Source organism: Podarcis muralis, chromosome 13 (assembly GCF_964188315.1).
Source record: "Podarcis muralis chromosome 13, rPodMur119.hap1.1, whole genome shotgun sequence".
Lineage (NCBI taxonomy): Eukaryota > Metazoa > Chordata > Lepidosauria > Squamata > Lacertidae > Podarcis > Podarcis muralis.
The window spans coordinates 12631079-12658858 of record NC_135667.1 but is presented as its reverse complement, the minus strand read 5'-3'; the positions used below and the strand labels follow the sequence as shown (position 1 = coordinate 12658858).

General features: G+C 43.2%; 1 protein-coding gene across 3 annotated transcripts in view; it reads left to right on the top strand.

Moving 5' to 3' along the window:
* The first annotated feature begins 2025 nt into the window (after positions 1–2025).
* Positions 2026–27780, top strand: part of SLC12A6 (solute carrier family 12 member 6) — a 45220-nt gene continuing 19465 nt past the window's right edge. For 2 of the 3 annotated variants that reach the window (XM_028701580.2, XM_028701579.2), the window contains exons 1-2: positions 2027–2264; positions 3081–4264. In XM_028701580.2, coding sequence (XP_028557413.1) covers positions 4018–4264 — 247 coding nt within the window. In that variant the 5' untranslated portion in view covers positions 2027–2264; positions 3081–4017. Of the gene's footprint in view, positions 2265–3080; positions 4265–27780 lie in introns of all 3 variants that reach the window. The other variant, XM_028701578.2, reaches the window with a different exon arrangement.

The window sequence follows — 27780 nt, the reverse complement described above, 5'->3', positions numbered from 1 at the left end:
AACCACAGCAAAAGTAGGGGGAACCAATCAAAAAGCTGTAAATGGAAAGCCTTCTGTTGTTTGTTCTCAAAAAGCAGAAGGGCTGAATGGAGGCTGTGCATATCGAGTTAACAATTTCCAGATCAGCCCCCAGCCTTGCAGTTCTCTTGTGCTGTTCAGGCTGATTCAGCCATTTTGCTGGCAAGGGTGTGTAAATGGAAATAATTTTGTGACCTCAAGCATGCATAGCGTGAGCTTGGGATGTGCAAGAAGCAGAATGCACATGACTGACTTTGCTGCAGGGTGGGAACCACCGTTGTCAGGAATATTCCTTAGGCTCATGTGACCATGTCCAAAATGCAGATTTCCTCTCCATGTTTCCCCTAACACCCAGTTAGGGTTATACTCCGAGCCAATGTGGTGCAGTGGTTCGGGGAGCATAGGACTCCACTGGGCAGGACCCAGGCTCAAATCCCCAGCCAGTCTTAATGCCCACAAAGTAAGTTTGGACCACTCTCAGCCTAACCCAACTCACAGAGTAGTTGTGAGGATAAAATGGAGGGGAGAACATTAAAAATAACTCAAATAGTCAGTTTGTTATTTAAGAGGTTTCAGGGCTTGAGCTGCATCACTGACATAAAAGCCCTGCTCTGTGTCTATTCCAGATACATTTTTTAGACAAGTTGTGGTCATTCTGTGTTCAGAAGAACTTTTTACTTTGATATCTAATACCATTTCATGCACGGGTTCCTGGTCCCCACATGTGTGTCGGTGGAGCACATATAAGCACACCACACCCTTCTACTTCTTCTTAATTTCCTATCAAGTGGCATTCAGAGGGAAACTGCCTCTGGCAATGAAAGCAGAACATATCCCTAACTGCTAGCTAACCTTGATGGCTAAACCACTTTTAAAGCCATCCAGGTTGGTGGCCATGCTTAATTTTCTCCCCTGCCAGCTTCTCATATCCCTCCTATGAAATATTGCCCTCCCTCTCCCCACTTATACTTTCAATATAGCAAGGAAATCCTATACAGGTCAACAACTGGATATGGTTGAACTTCTGACAAGGCAATAGGACAATGCAGATTATCAGTTTTATGGGTACTGGCGCTCATATTTTACATTTTCCAGTGTGGGTAGCTGTACTAAGCAAAAAACAAGCCAACCATCAACTGTATTTGCAGTAGCGATCTATCCTCACAGGGTTGTTTGGGATTACATGAGGTTGGAGGGAAGAACCAGGTACACCACCTGGAGATCCTTGGGAGAGGAAAAAGGTGCAATAAATATTAATTAAATGAAAACTGGAAAGTGCCTTGCGGCATCTTAACAACAGACAGCAAAAAAGAATTTTACAGCATAAAGCTTTTGTGGTGTGCAGCCCACTTCCTCAAATTCACACAACTGCAGCAGTCCATGAAAGCTTATGGCACAAATAAAATACACCACTTGCCTCTAAAGGGGCCACAAGCCTTATATTTCACATGTGGAGATACAGTGGTACCTCAGGTTAAGAACTTAATTCGTTCTGGAGGTCCGTTCTTAACCTGAAACTGTTCTTAACCTGAAGCACCACTTTAGCTAATGGGGCCTCCTGCTGCCGCCGCGCCTCTGCTGCACAATGTCTGTTCTCATCCTGAAGCAAAGTTCTTAACCCGAGGTACTATTTCTGGGTTAGTGGAGTCTGTAACCTGAAGCGTCTGTAACCCGAGGTACCACTGTATATATATAGTGTTGGGCTTTTTTTTTTGTGTGTGTGTGTGTGTGTGTGTGTGTGTATAAAGGCGCAGTCTTGCCCTGAAGCCACACTGCACAGGACCAGCCATACAAAAAATTATTATTATTTTTTATGATAATTTTTATTATTTCTCTCCCCGTCTCCCTCCCGCCCCCGGTTCTTCTGAGGAGAAGATGAAAGCCCAGCAACAGCAGCCGCTGCTCGCTCCTGCGCACGCGCGGAAAATCAACTGCACGGACGAGGAGGAGGGGCACTGGGGAGGATGAGGACAAGCGAGGAGAGTTACACGCTTCGCCAACCCCACCTCCCCGCCCCCGCCCCCCCGCTGCCCGCCTCCTCCTCCGAGCCGGCATCTGAGATAGCGGCACTGGAGCTGCGCGCGCGGGCAGGGAGCTAGAGCTGCCTGCAAGCTGCCGCCGGCGCCACCGCAGCGGCGATCATAACAGCGGCGGCCGAGGCGGCAGCGCACGCAAGCACGCGCGCGCGCGCGACCCTTCGGAACGTTCCGAGAGCAGCAGCAGCAGCAGCGGAGCGCGCGCCTGAGGTAAACAATTAACGGTCACTTAACTGCCGCATCTTACTTTCTCGGGGGGCTCCCATCGACCCAGGGGCTAGTGGTGGCGGTGGCGAAAGAGACAGGGCTGCGCACGCGCAGTTTAAACAGCACCCCCTCCCCAATTTCTGCACAGTGACCGGGGCAGGTGTGGAGCGCACACCTCTTCTGCACCTCCTTTCCCTCCCCATCTTTTCCAAGAGTTGTTGTACCTTCTCACAGTGGCTCACACTTCTGCTTTTTTGGGGGGTGGGGGGCTAATAATTTATGTGGGGCAGGCTTGCTTGCTAGGGTGAGGGAGAGCTTCCTCGCCCCACCTACCCTCGCCCTGCACACCTGGCGCAAGCTGGAGAGGTCTTTGCATGCTGCCACTTGCACCCTTTGCCTCTCTGCCCTTGGCATTGCTCAGCCTCGCACTGCCCTCCTGCTTGCGGTCCTTGGGTGCCTTCTCTGATGCGCTTGCCTCTTCGGTTGGTTCGCAGAGCACCCCCCCTTCCCCCCCCTCAGGAGACGCACACCCCTTTGCGCTCTTGAGGGCCCTGCCAAATTGACATTTCCTCTTGCGTCTGGAGTTACAATGGGTGGCACATGCATGCTTCCAAACTTGGCTCAGTCTTGCTCTCGCTGTCTTGAACCTGCCCCCGAGCCCTTATGGGATATGCCCTTATGTGTGTGCCCAAGTGTGGGAACTTTGGGGGATTGGCGCAATACACACCACGGGGTCCCTGTGTGGAAATGACTCATCCCTGCAGTTTCAATTTTGTGTAAGACACTAGACTTACATCTATATCCACTCTGTTTCTCCAGGCCCACCTAAGAAACATAACGTTCTTTTTCACGCTGTTGGGGAGCTGCAAACCCTTGTACTAGGCCCCATCCAGGGGTTATCTTCTCATACCAGGACCTTTGAAAAGCCACCAGAAGCCTGTGAAGTAATTGTGTGTTGTTTTTACAAGGGACAACATCATAACGGCACTTTCTGTTTGTTTTTGTTTTCAAAGTTCTTGCACTGGGACATTTCTTCTCCTTGGACTGAGATATGAAGGTTCTTGAATAATTGTTTCCAAGCCGGAATTCTAAGGGATATTAGCAATGAAGAAAACCCTCTTTCCTTGCATGTCACACTGGAAAACAAGTGGATTATTATTGAACTTTCACAAGGAACCCTCTAGCCTTTTTGTGTGCTTTGCAGATCTTTGCACTGAGATTTTCCCAGGCGGGAAGAAATTACCTCTATGCATTTTGCTGTGCCAAAAGATATTTGCCTCATAAACAAAACTTAACCGGGATCTGTGAGACGGTCTGTTACAACTCACATTAATGCCAGGAGTTTGCAGTGCAACCCTTTGGTAGACAAAGATTACAGTCACCTTTCCTTTAGATCCATAGGCTCCCTCTGAACAGGAAACTGCCTTACTTGCTTGATAAATGGGAATCTTCAGACTAATCACTCATGAAAATTGTTGTCTTGACAAAATCTTAGGTAGCATCTTCACTAAGTCTTCAGCTCTGCTTGTGGAAAATACATCTGATAATCATTGATATCTAGATGCAAAGTTGTGTCTGACCGTTTGTGAATAAATGCGAGACATGAATCTTTCTCTTGAGAGAGCACTTGGTAACCCTGTTGGTGTATGCTCTTTTGAGTGGGTCTTCTTCCTCTACCTGCTTAGCACTCCAGGCAACTCTTGATTAAAGTCACCAAGCAAGTAATTATTTCCCCCCTTCCATTCCTGCTGTCAAGATGGCTTCTGTCCGGTTCATGGTCACTCCCACTAAAATAGATGATATCCCAGGCCTGTCAGATACCAGCCCAGACCTCAGCTCCCGCTCCAGCTCCCGCGTCCGCTTCAGCTCCCGAGAAAGTGTCCCTGAAACAACCCGGAGCGAGGGTGCCAGTGACTTCTCTAGAGCAACCAGTTCACTGGCCACTGAAGCAGCTGAGCCGGCCACTGACAAGACTACCAATCCCCGCACAGATGCGGCTGAAGGTAGGTTGTCTTTGGCGTATTGGGTGGGAGAGGGACATCTGAATGGTAGAGGCAACCTTGTTAATGGAGAATGCTACCTAATACCACCTTGGGGACTTGATGGAGGTGCACAAAGCTTAAATAGAGTTTACAGCTTAGGAGTTCCAGAAAGGACTGCTCAAATCTTGGCTGTGCTGCAGATATAAAAGGCTGTCTTCTGTGATTTGGGTTATGCAAGGTGGGACTGAAGGTGGGGGGGGGGATCTCCTGTCGGTCTGACAATTCATGCATGCGTTTTGAATCAACTGTTTTCTAGCAGATGGTGTTTTCAGACATGAGTGGATTTTTTTGATTCACCTCTCCAAAATACATAACCTTGATGTGGCCCCTTCTTTTATGTCAAGGGCTTGGCTGTATTGCAGACAGAATAGTTCACGACCAAAATTTCCTCATCCCTCTTGCTGGGAACAGCTCTTGGCTTCCTATTTTCTAAAATGGGGAACATGCAAAGTAATTTCCTCCCCCCAGGCCATAGTTTCTTTCTGAGGGTATCTGTGCTTCTGATTTGTCCAGCTTTTCAGATTATCTGTTCTTCAGTTTTGTTGTTGTTGTTTTTGTGTGCCAGGAATTGCTGAGCAAGACTCATGGGAAATGACTCTGGAGAATTTCAGTTCCCCTAATCTTGTTGATTTCCTTGTCTCATGCATTTTAAAACGACACAATATGTCTGAGGTCAGACTGGTCTTTGCTCTATCACCACTGACTTAGTCACATCTTCTACTGTGGAGTTTATGAATAGCAACATTAAACTATCAACAGTCTTTGTAGATTCAGCCAGATTCTGAGCTGTAAGATTTACTAATCTTGTGACAGATATTTCAGAGACCTTTTTTTTTTTTTTTTTTAGTTTTTGAGATACGTGCACATAAAAGGGCATTGATAGGACACTCCATTCATTTACACACACCACACACACACACACACACACACACACACCTCCCTACCTTATTCTGGATTGTGTTGGTTGTGAGGCAGTAGCATTATCCTGGCCCCACCCCAAAAAAAACTGAAGATGAGAATGAAGAAATGCTTCACTAGATTGTGAAATAATAAAGTTGTTTGCAGTTGATGTAAATTGGGATGGGAAAGTTTTTGAAAATGATATACATACAGTAAAATGTACCATAGGTGGAGGGAGACTTGTAAATATCAATTTGCTTGCTCAGCTGTGATTAGCAAGAATGACCTCGGGGCAGTTTGGTAGGAAAACTTCTGTAAATTTGATTCCTCTCTATTTATCCATATTTAGCTACCCAGCTAAATGTCCTAGTTTATTGCACCTATTTTCTTGATTAAGGCAGCAATCATATCAAGATCTACCGGAATGAGCAGATTTAGGATCCAGGGGATCTCTAGTTGAAGCAGGAGGTTCCCAGGACAGCTGGGCTATGCTGACATTGCTCCCCATCCTTGGCTCAGCCAAAGGTACACCGGTATATCTCCCATCCCATCCCAGCTCAGCCAGAGCCCAGCTCAGCCGAGCCAGGCCCAGTGGATCTTAAGCCAGCATAAGCCTTAAAAAAACGAGGCATTCTGGGGTAGGACTAGGGGGTAAGGGGGCACTTAGACTGGAACATAAACCTGTTCAGCTCAGTTACATGACCTGGCTACCCAGCATAAATTAAGCTGACACAAGGGTGATGTAATCAAACAGTAATTAACACATAATTTATCCTGCCTTAACTTTACACCAGCTTATTGTGTGTAGGATTACTTTCTTAGGGAGAACTATTTCCGATAGCTATCCTTCCACACCATAGTCACACTTCTTCCATAGACGTACTTGTTATTCAAAGAACAAAAACAAATTCCCATTCAAATACCCTCTGTGCTGTTTCCTTCTTTTCTACAGAAATGAATGCAGTACATGTCTTATATGCAAAAAGCCCGCACTCTACCTTGCATCTGGCTTCTGTAGGCAAAAACCAAGGGAATCTGTGACTCTGCTGACGCATGGTAATAAGATCAATGGTTATAAAATTAACTCACAGGAGTCAATACTAAAGAATATTTAATATCTGGTGGCGTCTTTGGTGCTATTGCCTTGCCAGTGGCCACTTTTTTTTGTTTTACTGATTGTGCTCTTGTGCCTTTAACACAAAGTGGACAGACAGAGATATAAAACAATGAAGGGTGTTATTATGGCCCCTTAAAGACAACAGATTTACTGTAACAGTACGAGATGGTTGGACAGTGTTCTCGAAGCTACCAACATGAGTTTGACCAAACTGCGGGAGGCATTGGAGGACAGGAGTGCCTGCCGTGCTCTGGTCCATGGGGTTACGAAGAGTCGGACACGACTAAACAACTAAACAACAACAAAAGATTTCATGAACTACAGTATATTTTACCAGAATCATTGTAGATAGGTGTGAGATTGGCTCTTCTTGAGCTGATGACTTTTAGACTCAGGAGGATTCTCGTCTGTCATGTGGCTTGGAATCCCTTCAGTTCCTAATCTTATCATGTGTGTCTGAGGGGAAGGGAAATATGGGAATTAGTGTCTCAACCATGGGACTTTTACTTTGGGCTCCACAGTAGCATCCTGACTTGGTTAGTCACACCCTTGCCTATTATTGGAACTGATATTCCCCCAAGGGGAGCATCACTGCTTTCAGGTTTTACCGTAGTTTCTGTTTCTTAGCAGTTAGGGCTAAATTATACATTGCATTAGTCATGTAGTTTGCCTTAAATGCAGGGTTTTTCTTTCACAAATAGCCATTGGAGATGCAAGCAGATTGGGGCCCTGATGTGGGAAGATAAATTACTTTTACCCTTTGCCCACCACTGTGGGTTAAGGCCTCTCCAGATGGTCCTAGGCCAGTGCTCCACATAACCCAACAAGGGGTCCATTGCTACCATAGAGATAACAACATTGTCAAAAGTAGGGTGCCCATGGCTTGAGTTTTGAAAAACGGGGTCCTCAGGTAATTGGGAACCATTATCCTAATAATAATAATAATAATAATAATAATAATAATAATAATTTTTTATTTATACCCCGCCCTCCCTAGCCAAGGCCGGGATCAGAGCGGCTTACAAGCAATAATAAAAACAAGACGAATGATTACAACTTAAAAACAAAAATAAAATACAACATTAAAATAATGGAACATTAAAATATTAAAATGTAGCCTCATTGCAGGAGGAGAAGGAAAAGGAAAAAAGAAAGAGAGGGAGGGAATCAAATTGGCTCCAAGCCAAAGGCCAGGCGGAACAACTCTGTCTTACAGGCCCTGCGGAAAGAAATCAGATCCTGCAGGGCCCTGGTCTTATGAGGCAGAGCGTTCCACCAGGCCGGAGCCAGAGTTGAAAAGGCCCTGGCTCTGGTTGAAGCCAATCTAACTTCCTTAGGGCCTGGGACCACTAGGGTGTTGTTATTTATGGACCTTGAGGCTCTCCGTGGGGCATACCAGGAGAGGCGGTCCCGTAGGTACGAGGGTCCTAGGCCGTGAAGGGCTTTAAAGGTCAAAAGCAGCACCTTAAATCTGACCCTGTACTCCACCGGGAGCCAGTGCAGCTTGAAAAGCACTGGGTGAATATGCTCCCATGGCAGAGACCCCGTGAGGAGCCTTGCTGCAGCATTCTGTACCTGCTGGAGTTTCTGGGACAGCTTCAAGGGCAGCCCCGCGTAGAGCGAATTACAGTAGTCAAGCCTGGAGATGACTGTCGCATGGATCACTGTGGCCAGGTTGGGGCGGGAAAGGTAAGGGACCAACTGCTTGATGCGGCAAAGGTGGAAGAATCCTAGGCTGATTGATGGCTCCACCATGCTTTTGAAAGAAAAAAACTTGCACTTCAGGGCAACCCTTGTAATTAATGCAACCTGTAATTTGTTCTTTGTATATGCCTGCCAATTTTGCTCCTTTTCTGCCACTATACCATACCTCATCTCTATGCATCATTCTTTGTTTTCTAGTTTGCTTTTTTACATCTTACCTGCAAAAAAGCAATTGATCTAAAATAACCTCAGGAAACAATTGGACTCATTCCCATTAAATCTAAGAGTTTGCTTACATTATAATATCAAAATAGTATGTGGGCTTCACCTCTCCTTCGGTTTTAGGGCATTACTGTAAGTCTGGAAGCTTAGTTTGTGGACCTACGTGCATGTATGCAGGTTCATGTGCATGCTTTAGTAGGTCTTCCATAGCTGATGGTGTTTTAGGCTGTGACTCTAAGCTCTGCCTGCACAGCTTGTGACCCAACAAGCTGGATGCAGCTCACTAGGTGTGTATTGTGGCCTGCCATATGCTCAGTATCTCCTTCCCCACTTTTGAAATCCTAGCAGTAGAAACAGGAGATTAATGACCCCCCTCAATGCATAACTAGTGAGCTGTGTTCAGCTTGGTGGCTCACAGCTTCTGCATGTGTGTTTTAAGGACAATTAAATGAATTTAAATCCCATTACTTGCTCATTTCAGTTACCTGATGCTCTTATACTCTTTTGCTCGTTCTTATTCTTTATTAGGTTAAAACATTGTGTCACAGGTTGCAGGGGCATTGACATGACCTGTAAATGGTCCTGACCTATATTTGAAGCATTGGACAAGGTAGCATTTAAGGTTTCGTTTATTTATAAGAAAACGTGTACCTCACCTTCTGTTGCAGTCAGAACGCTGAGGGCACCTTTTCCAGTTTATTGCAGCCCTGCAATAATTGCAATATCTTTGGGATTTTTTTCCACAGGTAAATCCATTTAGGTTAGGGCTGTAAACAGTTTTGAGGCATGTTAACAAGTGAAAGTTGGTGGACCAGCTTTTGCTTCTATCTTAGCTGAACATTAATGTGCACATTTTCTCCCCTGCATATTGTCAATGTCTCAGAAAGTCTAACCCTTCAGGTTTAAGGAATCATTTGCTGGTACTACATCAGCCAATCACTATTTCCTCCCCCACCCAAACACTTGATTTCCTAGGCATCAGTTTACAGCAGTCATTTATACTCCTACCCCCTCTTCCTTTCAGATCATGTTGACATTATATGCAGACCCACGCTGTAAATGTAGGTCATCCTGCAAAAAACATGTTTTGCTCTTTGGATTTTTTCCCTAATGGACAGAGTGTCTGCTGTTTTGTCATTTTTCTCTTCCGGTTAAATGCCCTATCATTGGAGACCCAACCCTTCTGAAGTTGTAAATGAAGCCAGAAAGCCTTCTCTCCCCCAAACTCCACATGCACATGTATCAGACTAGATAAGTTGTATAGCCAGCCAGCCAGTGCTTCAGGGACTTCATGTCCCTGCCGCCTAGGCTGGTTTATCTCCTCAGAGATACTGGCTGTCGTTTTCAAATGGGAAACTGCTCTCTGCTGCTGTGTCCTTGTTGTGAGAATATTTGTGATTTGTAGAGGTTGGCAATGAGGGTGATGGCTCCTCAAGTCAAGGATGTGTGTAAAAGAAAGCCATATTCTATGTAGGTGGGAAAGCAAATTCTTTAGTCTTGGTTGAGTATTGCTCTCCCCCCCCCCCCGCCCCTGCCCCAGTACATCTTAATTTACATTTGTCAGCTCCACACACACCCCAAACATACTCTTGGGACTTATTTACATATGCAGAATTTGGATAACATATAATAACTTATATAAGCATATGTACTCAAGTAGGGAAGGTGTGCACATGCACACACAGACGTTGCAAAGCTTGGTTTTCAGGACACAAAGACCCCCAGGTTTCCAGATGCAGGTTTCTAAATTTGTATGTAAAGGTTGCTTTGTTTACTTTTGTTCTTAATTTGCACTTAGGTACGGCACTGGATATTTCTATGGGCATTTTTCTGTCATGAGCAAACACCTTAGTCTACCATTGCTCACTATTTTTTGTATTCCGGTCCATAATACTCCCCATTTTCTCTGCACAAGATGGCTTGTGTTCAGGGAAGTCATATTGGAATACCCCGAGGACCCTGTTGTGCTTCTAAAGAGGCAGTACTAATTTTATCTTAGTGGACATCTTGGGAAAGAATGGAGAGTGCCATTTCCAATAATATGTCTCCATGGCAGATGGGTGCAAACAGATAAGTGCTAACTTTCTTTATTAAATCTGAAAGCTGGAATTCTGCTTATTTGCCTAGCTCACATGTTAAATGTCATTTTGTCTATGACCTAATCATGTCCACACAGATTTCCCAGACAATAGCATCTGGTGTCCGTACTTCTTCTGTTCTTTGTTTATGCCAGATAACAATCTGCTTTCCTCCCCCATTTTTGTTTTCTCCCCCACTTTGATCCCGTAACAAGAAGCTCTTTGGCTGCTGCTGCCTACGCCTGTTTCATTTCATATGCTCAGCAGAACCCCAGAGTGGAGAAAGCTGTTGTTTCTTAGATGTGCACTTTAGCCCCCAATCCCTACCATTAGATCAGAGAGTTCACATGCCCCTTTGGTGCTGCCTCTTGTGAGGGGAATGCCACATCCCTGTGAGCTGTGGATAAAGAAGTATTCAAAGCACATGAAAGGTTAGCCCATCAGCCTGTAGTAACTTGGAGAATATGTCCTTAGAAGTTTATGTTTGTTTTATTCTCTCTCTTACCTATCTTACACTTCTTAGATGAATGGATGCCTTTTGTGAAATATGAATATGGTGCTGTTGAGTAAATGTATGCAAGTTGCAGCATAATTTCACTTTCCCATACATTGTCTATCATTAGATGTCATCTAGATTTTCACAAAAGAATTAGCTGCAAAATTATGGAATTGAAACAAGTCCAATAGACTGTATGTGGATGTCCTATATACCTAAGGAAGAAGGACCTACAAAATCCTTGTTCTTGAAGCTAGAAGATGAGTATGCAGGGACAAAGCTCACACTCAGCTGAAGATGCCTAACTATAGGATGCAAAGAAGTGATGATGCTCCTGGGAGGATTGCGTGGGTGGGAAAACACGTGTAATTTGGAGGGTTGCTTTTCTTTATACTTGAACCTGCTCAGTTAAGGGTTGCCTCTCTAGTAGTAAGAACAGCGCCTCACCTTTTTTGGCATGTGCGTATCATGTGTTTGGATCCAGGTATAGTTAAGAAATTGTTCTTAATGTTAGACTTAAATCTGTCTTTGAATATTTTATGGCTTTTGTCTTTTCCCACCATGTTTTGAATGAAAAATGAATCCCTTCCCTGAGAACTTATTAAATATTTGTTTTGAGGATTCAGCATGCCTTCTCCCCTCCCCAACAGACAGACTTTGTTTCCCTAAGCTGTACCTTTTAGCCTCTTCTCATACAATCTACTGTGTAGACCCTTATTTTCATCTTCACAGCTGAATCTTTTTCAATTTCATAATACTGCCTTTGAACTGTAGTATCGGGTGGCGCTGTGGGTAAAAGCCTCAGTGCCTAGGACTTGCAGATCGAAAGGTCGGCGGTTCGAATCCCCGCGGCGGGGTGCGCTCCCGTTGCTCGGTCCCAGCGCCTGCCAACCTAGCAGTTCGAAAGCACCCCCGGGTGCAAGTAGATAAATAGGGACCGCTTACTGGCGGGAAGGTAAACGGCGTTTCCGTGTGCTGCGCTGGCTTGCCAGATGCAGCTTTGTCACGCTGGCCACGTGACCCGGAAGTGTCTCCGGACAGCGCTGGCCCCTGGCCTCTTAAGTGAGATGGGCGCACAACCCTAGAGTCTGTCAAGACTGGCCCTTACGGGCAGGGGTACCTTTACCTTTACCTTTATAGGCTTAATGCTTTGAAGGGTATCCACTGTCAAAATATACTACCTTAGGGGCAGGAAATCCTTTTTATTCCAAGTGCCACATTCCTTCATGGAGAACCTTTTTAGGGGGGGCACATACCAATGGTGTATATGGCCAGAGGTAGTAGTGGGTGGAGACAGGGATAAAACGCAGGCAGACCAATTGTTGACTTTTGTATAGTAGGCCACATTCCAGCCACACGAAATTCAGAAGTTTCCACACCTAAACACATGCACACATCTCTCCATCCAGGCAAGCAAGATACATTATCAAGTTCAAGGATTCATTGCAGCTAGGCAAAAGCACCTGAGGAGGGCTCAGAGCACAACTTGTGAGGGGTGTGGTTTGGGGAGGAGGCATGGCCTGAGGAAAGTGCTCAGAGTCAGATAAGGAGACCTAGAAGGCTACATTTGACCCCTTCCCCCCATGCCTGAGCTTTCTCCTTTTCTTACTATCTTGTCTTTCTGTTTTGCCTGCCTCAGAATAGCAAGCTGAAATCAATTAATTGGATTTCCTTGTAAGTATACCAGCTCCATTTGTGGTTTTTTGGTCCCCCAAATTACTGAATTGGTTGGAATGCATTTGGAGACCTAAAGGGCTTTACATTTGATGCCTCTGCTAATGTAACTGATGTGCCGTAGCTGATGCACTTAGGCTCAGGGAGGTCATTAGTAAATGAGTTACTCTGGACTTCTCGAAGAACCAAGATTACGTTCTGTCCTGGCTTTGCCTTTGGTCTTTGTGCTCTTGGATTTAGCCAGATTTAGTCAGAGTGGGAAGTTGGAAGGACAAAACTGAAACTGGACACTTAAACATTTGGTGGCCATCTGTGTATTTACTTTAGGAAGCTAGTTTGTTGAGTCATTAGGATTCCCGTGGGTTAGTAAGAACAAAAAGCTCACCTGTTGCAATCAGCAGTAAATACAGGGCCCTTTGTAGTAGTCTGATGCTTTCTGTAAAGACTCTTGGAGAACTAAATAGATAAGACAAAGAGCTTTTTAATATTCTGAACAGTAGTAGTGTTGTTTCATCATTAATAAATGGCCAGCTATAAATCCAAATGCTTTCTACAAGCAGAAGAATGACCCTACGCCTACGCCTAAAATTCTAGTATCTTAACTAGAATCACAAATGTACCTGCAGTTCTAGGATACCATGGGCTGGGGATGCAAAACAATACATGAACAATGTAGTGGCTGTGAATCTGACTGCTTGACATCCTTTGGAAGTAACTGTTAACCTAACCTAATTTACAGGGTTCTTCTGATAAACAACACTCTGAGCTAATTGTAACAAATGAAACAAATAACATGATAGCTTGTGAATTGGCTATACATTGGCTGATGTGGATCAAGTGGAAATGTTGCAAATGTATATGGAGAAGCAGTCATGCAAGTGTCATGGTTCAGTAGAGTGAGTGAATTCCCCCCTCTTGTTTGTGTCACAGACTGATTTCACTACCCAGCACACAGCAGGTACTCTTGAATGTGTCCATTTTGTTAACATGTTGATGTTTGAGTGTTCCTGTAAATAGGCAAAATGACAAAAGACAAGACTGACTTCGGTAGACACTCAGGAAATTGTAATGGGCATCTCTTCTTTTTAGCGTTTCATCCTGCTTAATCTCTTCTGTGGCCAAAACTTATAGAAAGGCTCTAGTCCAGTGTTTCCCAACCTTTTTCTGACCATGGCCCTCTTCCGACCTTGTTTCTTTCCTGTGCCCCAAATAAGTACAAATCAATACAAATCTGAGATTCTGTCCCCCCCCCCCAACAAAAATCCTGGCTATGCCCATAACCTGCCCCCCACGTCCAACTGGTAGAAAGGTAGCTACTTAAATGTTTTGTTTGTAAATAGAACATGCTTTATTTATAATTTATACAAAATACAATTACATAAAATTCTAGGAACATAATGAAATATTGTTGAAGCAGAAAAACATAAAATCATGGAGCTGGAAGGGACCCCAGGGTCATCTTTCTAGTGCAACCCCCTTCAATGTGGGAAACTCAGCTAAAGCATCCATGACAGATGGCCATCCAACCTCTGCTTAGAAACCTCTAAGGAAGGAGAGCCCAGAACCTCCCAAAGGAGATCCATTTTCCATATGTTATAAAAAGTAAACCACTTATTTGACCCCAGTTACTTGGCACAGAGGGGGAAACGTACAGATACAGTCCGAAAGGCACACAGGGAGTTCTGTATATATGGGAGAATTTTAAAAAGCAAGTGGTCCTCACTGACCTGGTGCAAAAAGATCTTGTCATCTGGAGGAGCCTAGGCTGCCTAGAAAAAACACTATAGCCCCACATATCCATACCTGGGAGTAAGACCCACTGAACCCAGTATGGCTATCTTCTAACTAGACACTGCATTATTTACTAGATGCAAGTCAGCAGCACCAAACGATCCCATTCGGCTAGGCGCTGGGGTGGATTTCCCCCTGCGCCTTGCAGAGCCAGGCCAACGATGCCGATGGGCCCTGTGCCCCTCAGCAACATCCAAAGGTGCTGATCCACTAGGTGCTGGAGTAGATTGCCCAACGGGCCCAGCACTAGTGGCAGCAGCAAGCAGCTCTGGCTTGTCCAGCCCTACCCATTCCTACCCCACCACCACACTTGCCTGACCTGGGGGTTCTGGATCATGGGCTCTACTGATCAAAATGGGAGCCTCAGCGATCACCCTCTCCCGTTGGAAAAAAACCAGGACGGCTCAAAGAAAATGCACATGGCAAAAAGGAGTGCTAGGCCCTGGTGGGCTAGCCCCTTACCCACTTGTGACTGGCCAAGCAGGTAGCCAGCCAATCAGGATTTCCCCCTTCACTTTTCACTTCCCTCTATGGCCTCCTAGCCTCTTGCCCCCTCATTTACGCACTTTTCACCTGGGGCCCCCTTAGTATATCCTGGGGGGCCCCAGAAGGCCATATGGCCCCTAGTTGGGAATCACTGCTCTAGTCTTTCCTCATATTAATCTAGCCTTTCTAGCTTTCCAACATTTTTCATCAACTGTAGCAGTCCAAACTGAATGGAGAACTCTGGTTGTGGTTTAATAATAAAATTAATCCTAACAATTGTAGACTCAGAGAGATTTAGACAAGTTTAGTAATTTTGTGTGTGTGGATAAGTAACTTGGGAGGCATTCATACAGTATTTATGTATGTGAGTGCTGCTAGCAGGGAAACGAAGGAGAATTGTGACAAAGGAGAAAGTAGGTATTGATAAAATGTTGCACATTGATAAACTATTTTTATAACGGTAATATGTTTGGATAGGTCTGTTGTACAGTGCGCATTTGACAGGAATAGAGGTAAATGAACAACTATCAATAACTTTTCAACTTAAGAGAATAATACCCTTTTTCATCGCTGGTATTTAACCTTTGTGAAGATTCCGGTTTTAAAGTTCTGCTATATTCATATCTAATAAATGAAAATAATAGAAAATATCTCTATGCACTGATGAATGTATGACATACAATATCTAAATTATCAATGAAAAATTAATGGCTACATTTCAGGACTTTAAATGTTGTCAGGAGATGGGATGTGTCAGAGCTGTTGAGTCTATACAAAGGTGAAGAAAAGAAAATCAAGAAAATAGTAATTAAGAAAGATATGCAAGAGAAGATAAAAATAGTTTGATATTCTGCTAAACTGAGGCAAAAAACTGATTGTGGAACAACTTAGCACATCTACTTCTTTAAAGGTACTGTCCTATACACACTTACCTGGGAGTAAGTCTCACTGAACTCAATGGGGCTTCCTTCTGGGTAGGCAAACATGTGTAGGATTGTAAGAAAATATTTTAGATATGGAGAAGAAAGATCTGGGACAGATGTTTTAAAGAAGTTTTTTATCATCAAGACTTACCGGTAGTTATTGCCAGGTATGTTAGTGTTCTTAGCAAATGGGAAAGTACCATCATGACCAGATTTTAAGCATTTTATTTAAAATAATTTACCTTTCATTGTAAAAACAAGTCAGTTTACAAAATAAAGTTGATAAAATAACAACAAACCATACAAAGAGCTATCCAAAGTTCAGTAGAGCAATACTAGGGATCAGTGCTTGGGACTGCCAACATGAATGAACACCTGCACCATAAATAGGTGCCTGTTGTATTACCAACATATAGGCTATTAATTTATGACAGTGCATTCAGTATTTGCTGATACAGTTTTGATGTTACAGGAACATTAAACGAGACACATTAAACATAATAACCAGAAGTGAGAAGTGGTTGTAAAATAACTAATTGTGAGCAAACATTTAAGAGTCTCTTCTCAAAGGTTTACACTATTTATGGTTACACAGATATAAATACAGAAGGCAACGGGAGAGAAACTTGCAGACCAGCATTCCTGCTGCACAGTGGAAATATATTTGTGCCACAGGGGACTTCAATTTCAACAGATGCAGCAATAAAGACAAATGTTTACAAAACAGTAAACAAGAACCATAATTAGGAGTTTTAAAACAGAACAGCACATTAGAACATTTTGTTATTTTTGAAACCCACTGTTTTAATTTTTGCTGAACTCATGGTTCTTGAGCAATTGGAGGTAATGACATAAAACAAGGTGGTGACTCTGTATTTAATTTGTGAATAATAAAGAGCAGGATCTGGCCCTTGCTTCCTTGAGTCCTGAGAGTTAAGAGGGTCATTGAACTCCATACAGTGGCAGAACTTACTCAGACCTGTATAGTATAGCTCCCCTCAGCATGTGACATGCTGACCTCAGTCTCCTTTCGTTCCACTTCGGGGCATTAGCTTGGACCCACATGCTTATAGAGCTGGAGTAAAGATCAATGGAGGAATAACTGGAACAGCCAGCACTGAAATAGCAGAAGAAGATACAGCCAGATTATAATCAGAGGGTATATGTAGTGATTTGCAAATTGTTGGTTAGAATAACTTGCCAAAGGATCACAGGAACTTTATGAGTTCTGAATAAAGAACATTCTTTTGGAGAAATATTTTGGGCTCTAGTCTCCAAGCTGGACTTCTGGCTCCTTTATGCTTTCTGAGGATGAAGTTTTCCTCCAGTTCTGATGAGCTCTGTTTTGATCTTGAACAAGTGCTTACATTTTATGAGAAGAGGGGATGTGTGGGACTCAAACCTGTCGAAGATGCATGGCACTGATATTGTAACCATCATAGCGTCAGAGGGGATTCTTATTTGCAAGCACACTAGATTCCATCTGGCATGTGACAAGGATGTTTTGAAGTGTGCAGTGTACATGCAAGTCTACGCTTCTCACATGCAACCTTAACGCTTAGTTTTCTGACCTTTTGACGTTGAACCTGGCTGTGCTCTGGAATTTGGCTCCCGAGGGTTAATGAAGTAAAGGACAACAAAGATAAAATTCAAATAATTTAAAATTCAAATAATTTATTATATTAAAAAGAGAATAAGGATACCTATTAAAAAGTATTGGCACATGCTTTCATAAGCAACCCACCAACAATAGGCTAGTTTTAAAGATTTAGCATAAATAAAACATTGCATAGAAATACATACCATAGCTGGAATGAAGGGAAATTGTTTAGGAAAATGGATAGAAAACCAGCCAGAATTTTCTCTGAAACTAGAATATGCAGAAAACAATAAAGAGTAATGATTCTAAAAGCTGCTTTAAGAGCACGACATCCTACAAAAAAACAAAACAAAAAACTACAGGTGTGCACGTGTGTGTGAGTGAAGGAAGGAAGGAAGGAAGGGGGGAAGGAAAGAATCCAATTTGGTGATATTGATAAATGAACAAAGTTCATTTATCAAGTGAACAGGGAAAAGGTCTTCTGAAGGTGTTGGCTTCTGAAGGTGTTAAAGCAGCTTGCAATGTGAGCTTTTTGACTTTATAGGAATAGTGGAGAGAGAAAAAGTAATCAGCTGAGGCAAGGGTAGAGAAATAGTCTTTGGCGCTGGTGACAAGTCCAGTGAAAAGACATGAAATGGACTGTGAGCACATGAGAGCCAGTGTGGTATAGTGTACTTAGACTGTCAGGTTAGGACATGGGAGGCCAGGGTAAAATCCTGTCTTCCTGGTGGCTGCATATGATGGTATTCAAAGTTTTTTTAAATATTACCAGCCAGGAAGAGCTTGTTCTAAATTTTTGAGAATTGGTTTCTAAAATACATCTTCTGCCTGCTGTCCAGCTGGCTAGCTGGCTGACTAGTTGAAAATACATACAATACAATACAATACAATACATACATACATACATACATACATGCATGCATCATTTTATTTGTATGCTGCCTTTCCGTTATTAGAACCATGTACAAGGTGGCTTGCAACATGAAATAACACACCACATAATTACTAATGTAACAAAAGTAGGCATAAACAATAAATAAAATATCAAAAAGTACACAACCAAATTAAACAATTCCCACCTAAACCATAAGATCTAAGATACAGATACAAAAAATGATATCAATAACAGCAGCACCATTACCCCCAAAACAAAACACCCTAAACAATACTCCATCCCAAGAGACTGTTTTGCAGCCTCTGCTTTGTAGCTGGAGTCAGTCAGGGCCCCAACCACCCAAGCCAGGTGGGAAAAGTCCTGCAAGACAAGGAAACAGATCTTCCAGGACTCACTGCCAAGTACAGTGGTACCTCGCAAGACGAATGCCTCGCAAGACAAAAAACTCGCTAGACGAAAGGGTTTTTTGAGCTGCTTCACAAGACGATTTTCCCTATGGGCTTGCTTCGTAAGACGGAAACGTCTTGCAAGTTTGTTTCCTTTTTCTTAACACCGTTAATACAGTTGTGACTTGACTTCGAGGAGCAACTCATAGAACGCGGTGTGGTAGCCTTTTTTGAGGTTTTTAAAGACTTTGGTGATTTTTGAAGCTTTTCCGAGACTTTCCCGACACCGTGCTTCGCAAGACGAAAAAATCGCAAGACGACAAAACTCGCGGAACGAATTAATTTCGTCTTGCGAGGCACCACTATAGCATATATTTTGCCTCAAGCCACTGAAGCATCTTGGCTAGTTGAGGGAAGAAGGAAGGAGGGGTTTTCAATAACATTTTAGCTGATTATCTCCTGGCTTAACACTTCCAGAAGGAGTTTACAAGTGATAGGGGGATGACAGGATGGCAAAGATTTACAGAGGAGGAGACAGCAATCAGTAGAATTAGCAGGAAACTGTAGCCTGTACCTGAGAAAGGAAGCTGGGTTTCAGCTTCAAGAGGCAAAGAAGGAACCTTCCTTATGGATTTCAAGTTCAAGAAAGCGTTGTAGCAACTGTCAGTTCTATACTAGAGCTTGAATTCCATAATGGAGGCTCCTTTGCCTCTTGAGGCAGAAACAGAGCTTCCCTTTTCAGGTACAGACTATGTTTCTTAAAGCAAAAGCTAGATTTTAAGAGTAATTTGTAGCAAGGGATTTGCCCTGAGTAATTGCATTCTAACATACTGGTTACTGGAATGAATTATGAAGCTCATCGTTGCAGACATTAACTCAACCTTTAGGACCACCACCCTTCATGTGTTCCTCCCTGCATGCTCCTTTAATAATCCGAGGCCCTTCTCTGTATTCCTCAACTCCCCAAGGCCTTTGCAGATGGCAACAAAAAGTAGGGCACACATTGCTAGTGACACCCACCTTGTGGAATGCCCAGTTGAGATTTGACAAATCCTGACACTTTATGGTTTTAGGCATTGGCTCAAACCTGAGTGTTTTTGAAGGACCTCAGCTAAAAAACTGCTTTCTCTGTGCCTTCATTTGGGGTCTTTTTTTGGGGGGGGGGTTGTTTGTTTGTTTTGTTTTTTTCAGGGTTGGGAGTTATGAGTTGCTTTTTGTTGCTTTTGGAAATTTTGGGTTGCCACTATGTTGGTGTTTTCTGATGGTTGTCTTAATTCATTTAATTCATTTGATTTCATGGTGTGTATATATATATGCTGTAGTGAGTTGCTTTGAGTTTCTTTCTTTCTTTTTGAGTTTTTTTTTTTAAAATATAAATAAACCTGGTTCATTCTGTTCACCCCTGTCACCTCAAAGGAAGTGACCACGCCACGCTTCTGACCAATGACATCTGGCAAAGTGGGGTGCTCTGCTCCCCACTCCGACCCCCACTCACTGGGTGGCATCTTTCAATTTGAAATATTTCTCTCTAAATCCATTCTGAAAGCCATGAGTGATGGAGATGATTTCAGTCTCACTGATCCTGGCAAGTGTAGTGCTTGTGCTGGGTTGAGTGTTTGCAGTACTGGCCTCACATTCCCAGTTTAGCTGTCTTTTAAGCTGATTATGGCACTGGTCCTAATCTCAGCATCTTGAAGGTATAAATAGTTTGGGTGAGATTTCTGAAAGTAGAACTGGAACAACTGGACTTTTCTAGATTGGCTGCCTGCCTGAATTATTTTAGCCCACTAGAGTGTGGCTACTTTTACTAAATGAGTATTTAGAGCAGGGGTCAGCAAACTTTTTCAGCCTTGGGCTGGTCTAATGTCCCTCAGACCATGTGGTGGGCCGGACTATATATTGGGGAAAAATATGAACAAATTCCTATGCCCTACAAATAACCCAGAAATGCATTTTTAATAAAAGGACACATTCTACTCATGTAAAAACCCGCTGATTCCCGGACCGTCCGTGGGCCGGATTGAGAAGGCGATTGGGCCGGATCCAGCCCACGAGCCTTAGGTTGCCTACCCCTGATTTAGAGTGCTAAAGGCTACATAAAGTTATACAAGTATTGCAGTCTCTGTCCAGTGGACTTAAAATGTACATCAGTTATACAGAGCAGGTTGTGAACCACAGATATGGCTGCTAGGTGGTTGTGTGGAGTCAGAAAAGAAGAATTTTTAAAAAAATATTGCTGAAAACTTGTATCTTGAAATACAGTGGTACCTCGGGTTACAGATGCTTCAGGTTACAGACTCCGCTAACCCAGAAATAGCACCTCGGGCTAAGAACTTTGCTTCAGGATGAGAACAGAAACTGCGCGGCAGCGGTGCAGCGGGAGGCCCCATTAGCTAAAGTGGTACCTCAGGTCAAGAACAGTTTCAGGTTAAGAACGGACCTCCAGAAGGGATTACGTTCTTAACCCGAGGTACCACTGTACCTGGGAAGAGGCAAAAATATCTTAACCTTTCACCCACCCATTCCATTATCTTCGTGTTTTTCAAATTTAGGTCTCTAACTATTGTTCGACTACAACTCCCATCATCCCTGACCACTAGTCCTGCTAGCTAGGGATGATGGGAATTGTATAACAACAGCTGGAGACCCAAGTTAAAGAAACACCGCTTATCTCTCTTCCTCCTCTTCTCTCCCCTCTATTCTTTTTCTACTCTTTTCCGAGAACTGGAGGTTCTACCCAGGATTTATAACTCCCAGATATTTTTTTCTTGGTTCAACCACTTAAATGCTGTTCCAGGAACATCACAACACCAGCTCCGATTCTCTACTGCCCACAATTCTTCTATAACCTGGGGGGATTTTCTCCCCGTACTAATTGCTCAATGCTTCTGGGAATATTTAAAAGCAACTAGGGACCCCTCTGCATTCAATTGTCATTGTCATGCAGGCATATGCACTGTGAGTCACATTATGGCTTTGGGGGAAGGCATTTTGCCCAGATTAGGCAGTCTTCTGGTAGGGAGTAGGCTTGCTTTGCTGAAGTGCTTAAATTTGTTTTGTATAGTACATTTCTTGTCCCACAGGCACCACTAGTATGGCTACACCTCAGTCACTCCTATTCTTTGCTTTATAAATGATAATTACTCATAGCTGGATTCTTCAAGTACATGCTGGTTCCTGGCCCTCTGTTACATGACCTTTACAGCTCCTCCCAGCTTCATCCTTACCTAGTACCCTGTGTGTGGTGTTTGTAGAGTTGCCAACCAGCTCTCACGCCTGCAGGCATGTTGTATTTCCTCCCCAGCCCACAATGGAAATGTTTCTGTGTGGCTGCTACTTCATTGTCCTAGCTTAAAGGCAGCTGCAAATCAATGCTCTGGATCTGTCTGTCTCCTGTCTCACTGAACTGAAGGCAGCAGTAGAGGAGGGTATAATCCTCTTAGCACCAATGTGGTAAATATGCTTTCTGGCATGCGTACACCAGGACGCATCCACTCACATACTGGTGGAGGTGTGTCTTTCTAACACGCACACAAACCAGCACACACCCTATCCCTCCCATTCCTCAGGGGTTGCCTGTCACCTGATCTACCAACGCTTTCAGTTCTTCCGTTTCTGGCCTGGGAAGAAAGTTTTGCATTGAACATGCCTCAGTTCACTGTGACAAAGGTAGAAGATGATGATGAGGGGGAAGTGCAGGAAGGCATGCAGAAAAGAGCCAGCACAGGGCAGATCTGGAAACCTAATGAGACTGCCGGGTCAGGTAAGCAAGTTAGCTTGGATCTCTTTCTTTGAGATTTCTCCCTCTTCTCTCCCCCCCCCCCAACTTTTTACTTGGGAAGCTTTGATACGGAGAAGTAATGTTTAGTCCGTGTTACTAGACTCCCCCTTTCTTGTCTGCTAGTAGGCAGCCTTTGTGACTCCTCTAATTTTGTTTCCAGCTCTAGATATTGCCAGATTTCCCTTCATCACCAGTAGCATTCCCAGTGTCTCTGTTGCTTTAATTCACATCCCTCCCACCTGACCTTCTATAATCCAATGGTAGACTCTTTGTTGGAATTTTCTGGTTTGACCTTTAGTCAAACAATAACTGAATGCCAGGGGGCTGATTACTGATGTGGAACAGAAATATAATCAAATGGTTAGAGGAGGCTATTGAGGTTTGGCACCAGGTCTGAGCTCTCTGCCCCACTTTCGGAAGGAAATGGGGATCCACGCAGTAGTAACAAAGAGCCAGGACGCCTAGGTGCTATTTTCAGCTCTCGGATAGGAAAGCTGTCTAGAACAATGGAAAACTATAGGTTCTGATTCCCAAGCAATCTTAGGAATATCATCTAGACGTCAGAGCAACGTTGAATTGAGCAACAACATTTTCTAGTACCATAAAAAACCCTTAAAGCTGCTCTGCATCCCACCTTCTGAGCAAAGTTTCAGGATATCCCCTTCTTTATCTCTTTAGGATTGCATTCATTCTAGCATTCACAAATGTTGCATGTAGCTGGTGGCCATATATCCGTTCCAAACAGGTGATACCTGTATAACATTTTCTCCTAGAGTAGGTTTGCCAGGCACCTTGCTATCTTTACACTCTTTCCTATGCTGTACTGTCTTTCTGCTTTCCAGTATCAATTTTCTTGTGATTCCTATTTAACTGTATGAGTAGGAATTGCAACAACACATTTGCATTGTGGAGTGCATCTGTTTAGGGTTCCAGCCAAGATACTCTGCTCTATTACCCTTATTGACTGGTAGTTTTCCATCCCTGCCCCTCCAAGAGTCAGCCAGCATTCTATGACAACTGAGCATGTCATTGTTAAGCCGTTTTGGGTGTGTCCCTCCCCATTCCCATTTTATTTATTTACTTCTGCAAATCTTGGAGTTCTGCCAAGCCTGCTGATAGCTCCCTCTGCAAAAGGTGCTGTTCTAGATACATAAGGATCCACATGTTTTGTTGTTGCTTTGAGTCTTGAGAAATAAAGAAAGGGCTTATTGGTCCCAGCTTAAGAAAGCTTGTATATCTGTTCTTTTCCATTATCTTCTCCATCCCATCTTCTCCATTAGTAAGGCCTTGCTTTTGCTGGGTGGGAATTGGGCTGAATAGTTTATCTTCAAAGTGTTATCCTTCTCTCAGCACCAGCAAGACCTTTGATTTGTTAAACTAAAGTTTTTTCTCACAGCTTTGTCTCTTATTTGTTCTGTAGATTAAAACCACTTTATGTGGATTAAAACCACTTTGTAAAAGTCTCACTGGTTTTGGCTGTGGTTTTTACTTCTAACTGTTAGAGTGTTGGACAATGACCTGGAGACTAAGGTTCGAATCTCCACTCATCCATGAAGCTTACCATGGGTTGTCTCTCAGCCTAACCTTCCTCACATGTTTTTTTGTGAGGATAAAATGGGAAGGAAATAACCGTGTTCACCACTTTGCGATCCTTGGGAGAAAAGGTGGTATATAAAATGGATGAATAAAAGAATGAAAGGAATCTTACACGAAGTGGATGTGATGATGTTCGTAATACAACAAGCATTTATTTATCACCTAATATTGCTGTTGGTCTAGAAATGGTTAACATTGGTCTGTAAAGTGGTCTGTCTCATCCTTCTTTCTCCCTATCACCCCAAAAGGTAACTCACTATTATTCCCATTTATTGGGGGTTATTGGGTTGTTGTTGTTTTTATTTTGATTATGTACTTTGTCATTTTATATTCTGATTTTATCCTGTGAACTACCCTGAGACCTGCGGGTATAGGGCGGTATATTAATTCAATAAATAATAATTATTTTACAAACTTCGACAAACGGCTTGCTTAATGCCACCTATTGATTTATCTTATACTAATAAAGTAGGGATCTGAACCCAGAATGAAGCAGGACTCCAGGCTGCAGAAGATGGAAAATTAAGAACATAGACTCCTGGGCATTTTTCTTACTTAGGAAGGAATAAAGTGGCAAGTAGATTTGTTAGTTAGGAATTTCTTAGTTACAGGATTGACAATAGGCAGCAACCTACTTTAATGCTCTTTGTGTGTTCATCTTTCCTCTGTGTGATCAAATGTACTGTACTTGAATTATACACAGTTGCAATTGGAAAGTGACATGTGAACAAGAGGTGGTACCAATGCTACTGATCTGCCAGCTACATAGTTGGATACCAGCCCTATTCATGAAAATATCATTCAAATTTTGTCAATGACTATGGTAATTAAAGGCTGTGCATTTTGCTGTCTGCAAAACCAGCTGCTGTGTTTGAGAGACCTGGAAATGGCATGTACTTTTGTGTTTTTGCTCTTGGTACTGACAGTAAGGTTCTTGTGCTGCACAATGGCCCAGATGATTTGATTTGGGTTCTGTCTGAGAGAGCTGACTGTGATCTGGCAACCCAGGTTAAATAAACTCTTGGTGCACAAATAGCTACAACCATGGGATTGTTCAGTTTACTGTTTTTTTATTGAGGACAGGGTGTTACATCACACACTGTTCCCCCAGTGAATGCCCTTTAGCAGTCAGTTCCTTGTTGAAGAATCAGTGGGGCATAGTCTGATGCCTTACGCTTCACCCTCTAGCCTGCCAGCACCTTGAATTCCTTCCCAGCCCCTTCTCCCTTCTGGGCTTCGGGTCAAATTGAAACTCCATTCAGGCCCTATCTGCCCCCACTTTTCCTCTGCAGCTAGTAGGAACTCTGAACCATCCTGCCAACAGCTGCACCTTTCCCATCTGTTCCCTATCCGGCTTAGTTCCCAACCGTTCTCCACCAGCAATCTCTGCTGACCAAGGACCTGATCCTGCATTTCCACAGGAGGGAGGGAAGTGTAGGTGGGCAGTCCTTCACATTGGGGAAGAGACTTTTCTTTATATTCCAGCTTATTCCAAGAGCTCATAGTAGGTTGTTGCAACTGCTAAACGGACACAAGAGAGTCATCCTAGGTGTGCTGCTTTCACTGCCTAATTGGGCTCCTACTTGGCCTGCTATTCATACACCTCAAATACCTTACACATATCTCTCTATATAATTTGGCTTTGTATACATAATATCCATAACCAAGCAATTTCATTATTATTGTTGTTGAAAGGAGAGAGAAAAAAGAAAGAATAAAAAAGTGAAGACAAAAAAACAGAACAAAAATAAGGAGAGACAGAGAAAAATCCTCTACCACATTAGTGTTACATAACGAAAACAAAAAACAGATAATCCAGTTTAACAAGTTTTGAAAATAAAAACAGAAAAAATAATCCAAATGGAAAAAGAAAAAGAATGATTTCTGGAGTGGGCTGAGCTCAGTTTTCTCCTCCTCCTTTCCTATCCGCTTGACTCTGACTTGTTAATATTTTATTCAAAAGTGGTGGTGACTTTTGCTGCTTCACTAGTCAATAAACAGGTGATACAGAACAGGCATAGGCAAACTCGGCCCTCCAGATGTTTTGGGACTACAACTCCCATCATCCCTAGCTAGCAGGACCAGTGGTCAGGGATTATGGGAATTGTAGTCTCAAAACATCTGGAGGGCTAAGTTTGCCTATACCTGATATAGAACGTTCTCTTGTTGATTTTCACTGCTGATTGTTTATACCCCAATCTACCGGTGGAACGCCCATACTGGCAAAACAATATATTTAACAGTGTATCCTCTTATTAGTTAGTTAAGGGAGTCATTCAAAGCTTCAGTTCCAGGGTGAGGAATGCCTCTGCAAAATCTGGCTGGTCAAATTTGTGAGTTTGACCTGAATATGAAATAAAAACTTTGCTGGGAACTGAATGTAGTATTTCACATTCTTTGCCCTAGGAAGGGATTTTGCGTTAACAAATTTAGAGCGTGCTTAAATCACATCCTTGGAAAAGTCCAGAAAGAAATATATATTCTTCTGTTCCCTCTTCACTGGGGCTTCCATTGAGTTTTGGCGGAATTTGTGCAAGAGCTCATCTCTGTCTTGAACACACACAAACTTGACAATTACTATATTTGAGGGAGCCCACGTCCTTTGCCTTTTCACTGGGATTTTGAAAACGTATTCTATGTCAAACTGATGTTGAGCTGGCAGAGAGAGCACCTCTTTGACCTTAGGCAAATAACATTGTTCTGTCCCTCTAAATAAAATAAGAATCACAAAGACCTTTCACCATGCGCACAGAGAGGGAGAAAATGTGTACTCTTCAAATCACTTTTTTATTCTGGATGTAGTGGTTCTGAATAACTATCAGCCCTTGGATCCATAATTTTTGTCATTTCCACAGATTAAGGTTGTCATTCCACACAAAAGCTTGCTTTGAGAAACTCCCTCTTTGTGGCACACCTTAAAGCATTCTAATGGTGTCTTTCACCTCTTGGTAAAATGAGTCAGAATTGAAGGGCAGGGCTTTTTGAAACCTGGAAGTTAAAAATGACTGTGGATAGCTATTTTAGGGGCTAAGGTTAACCTTGGAATGGAATATGAAGGGCAGAAACAAGCATCTTAACATTAGACCTCCCAGGCTGAGTAATGCAATCGCATGCCCTCAGCGTGACAATCTTAAGCTCAAACCCTTTTTCTGACCCTCCAAAATTCCACAGTCTCAAAAGGATTTGCTCATTATTGTGCTGCTATCAAGATGGAAAAAAACAGAAGTTCACTTCTAGTCAGACTTAGACTATGTACACACATCCTTCCTGGTCGGAAATGTCCAAATCCCAGGATTTTCCATATAATCTCTATTTATCCCAGGGAGTTTGAATCCCTTTATCCAATGAACAGAAACAATGCCTTCTGTGTAGGGCACTGAGTGCAGACTCAACAAACAAAGGATGCTTCTGCTGCTGGAAGTTGAATGGTGCCAACAGGACTGGGGAAATTGCCAAGACTGGGGTGGCTGACAAGAGCAAAGATAGGTTGTTGAACAGAAACACATCATTTGTGTTTGATCCCTCATCAACAGACTTTGCTTCCATCTGTCAGTTCTGAATGATCTGCTGTCTACTCTGGCATCGCCCACATGTTCACTTTGCAGGCCTTGATAGGTGTGATGCACTTCACTAAATTTGCTGGCCTCCAGCTAGACCCATGGCCTTGCATCCCCCTGTTCCTCACTGCATGCTGTTGCCCCAGACAAAGGCACCATTTGGAGCTCTATTCATGTGGACCTTGTGCATGTCTTTACATTTTGAAGAAAACATGTAACTGCCTCCCCACCCCTTTCTCCTCTTTTAAAAATAAACAGTTGCTTCTACCAT